General features: G+C 47.1%; 1 protein-coding gene across 1 annotated transcript; it reads left to right on the top strand.

Annotated features, from left to right (window-relative positions):
• Positions 1 to 462: 462 nt before the first annotated feature.
• Positions 463 to 813, top strand: EMH_0070430 (uncharacterized protein; the record flags this gene model as incomplete). The annotated part of the gene is made up of 1 exon (XM_013498972.1): positions 463 to 813. One exon carries the CDS (start codon positions 463 to 465, stop codon positions 811 to 813), a length of 351 nt encoding a protein of 116 aa, XP_013354426.1.
• Positions 814 to 1,376: the final 563 nt, after the last annotated feature.

Genomic DNA, 1,376 nt, shown 5'->3' with positions numbered 1-1,376 from the left:
GTTCCTTAGGGTTTAGGGTTTAGGGTTTAGGGTTTAGGGTTTAGGGTTTAGGGTTTAGGGTTTGAGGGGCCCACAGGGTGTTCTCGGGGCCTCCATAAACCACCAACAGCAACTAAGATAAATAAATTTTGTTTTTATTTGTTTTGTTTTTTCCTTTTTTTAATATAAACCCTAAACCCTAAACCCTAAACCCTAATCTCTAAACCCTACACCCTAAACCCTAAACCCTAATCCTAGATGAATGGATGCAGGAGCATCGATATAGACTTCTCAGCACTTCTAGCAGTAAACCCTAAACCCTAAACCCTAAAACCCTAAACCCTAAACCCTAAACCCTAAACCCTAAAAGTTGTATTCAATTCTTCTGCTCTGGCGGCGCCATGGCTGCAGAAGACAGCAGCAGCAGCAGCAGCAGCAGCAGCAACTGCAGCAGCAGCAGCAGCAGCAGCAGCAGCAGCAGCAATGGCATCCCTCGTCCGGGTTTATCTGCATCAGCAGCAGCAGAAGCTGCTGAGCTCATTGCAACAGCAGCAGCAACAACAGCAGCAGCAACAACAGCAGCAGCAAAAACAGCAGCAGCAGCAACAGCAGCAGCAAAAACAGCAGCAGCAACAGACCCTACCTCGACTTCTGCTGCTCCCTTCGCTACCAGCCCCTCCAGCAGCAGCAACAGCAGCAACAGCAGCAGCAGCAGCACCCCCCCCACCGCCACCCCCACCCCCACCGCCAGCAGCAGCAGCAGCAGCAGCAGCAGGAGCAGCAGCAGCGATGAATATTTTGTATCATACGGCGATCCTTTTGTGCATGCATTGATGCTGCGGGACTACATCCGTGTATACGGTTTTGCTGCTGCTGTCTCTTCTTTATCTTTTTTATTTAAAAAAAAAATAATTATGGATTTGGGGGCTGGCAGCGGTGTATTGTCTTTGTTTGCTGCTGCAGCAGGAGCAGCAGCAGTTGTTGCTGTTGAGGGGAGTGCAGCAGCAGCTGAAATATTAAAAAAACAAATAAAATATAATGAATATAAAAAATATATACCTTCAGGTGTTGTTTCTGTATATGCATGTACACTCCAAGAGCTGCCTATACACCCCAATTTTCGCTCAGAATATATAAAAGGAATAGATATTATTATAAGTGAATGTTTTGGCTTTTTTCTGCTGCATGAGGGGATGGTTGCTGATTATATAGTAGCTAGAGATATATATTTAAAGGAGAAGACAGGGCTGCTGCTACCTGCTGCTGCGCGCTTGCTGCTGTCTTTGGGATGCTGCTGCTGCTGCAGCAACGCATGCAACCAGCAGCAAACAAAATCTCTAGATCACTACTGTGGATTCTCTTTTGCACCGCTCCAGCAGCAGCTGCAGCAGCACCAG

The sequence above is a fragment of the Eimeria mitis genome, genomic scaffold (assembly GCF_000499745.2).
Source record: "Eimeria mitis Houghton genomic scaffold, Emh_scaff3877, whole genome shotgun sequence".
NCBI classification, from domain to species: Eukaryota; Apicomplexa; class Conoidasida; order Eucoccidiorida; family Eimeriidae; genus Eimeria; species Eimeria mitis.
The sequence above is the reverse complement of the archived record's forward strand: the minus strand, read 5'-3'. Positions and strand labels throughout refer to the sequence as shown.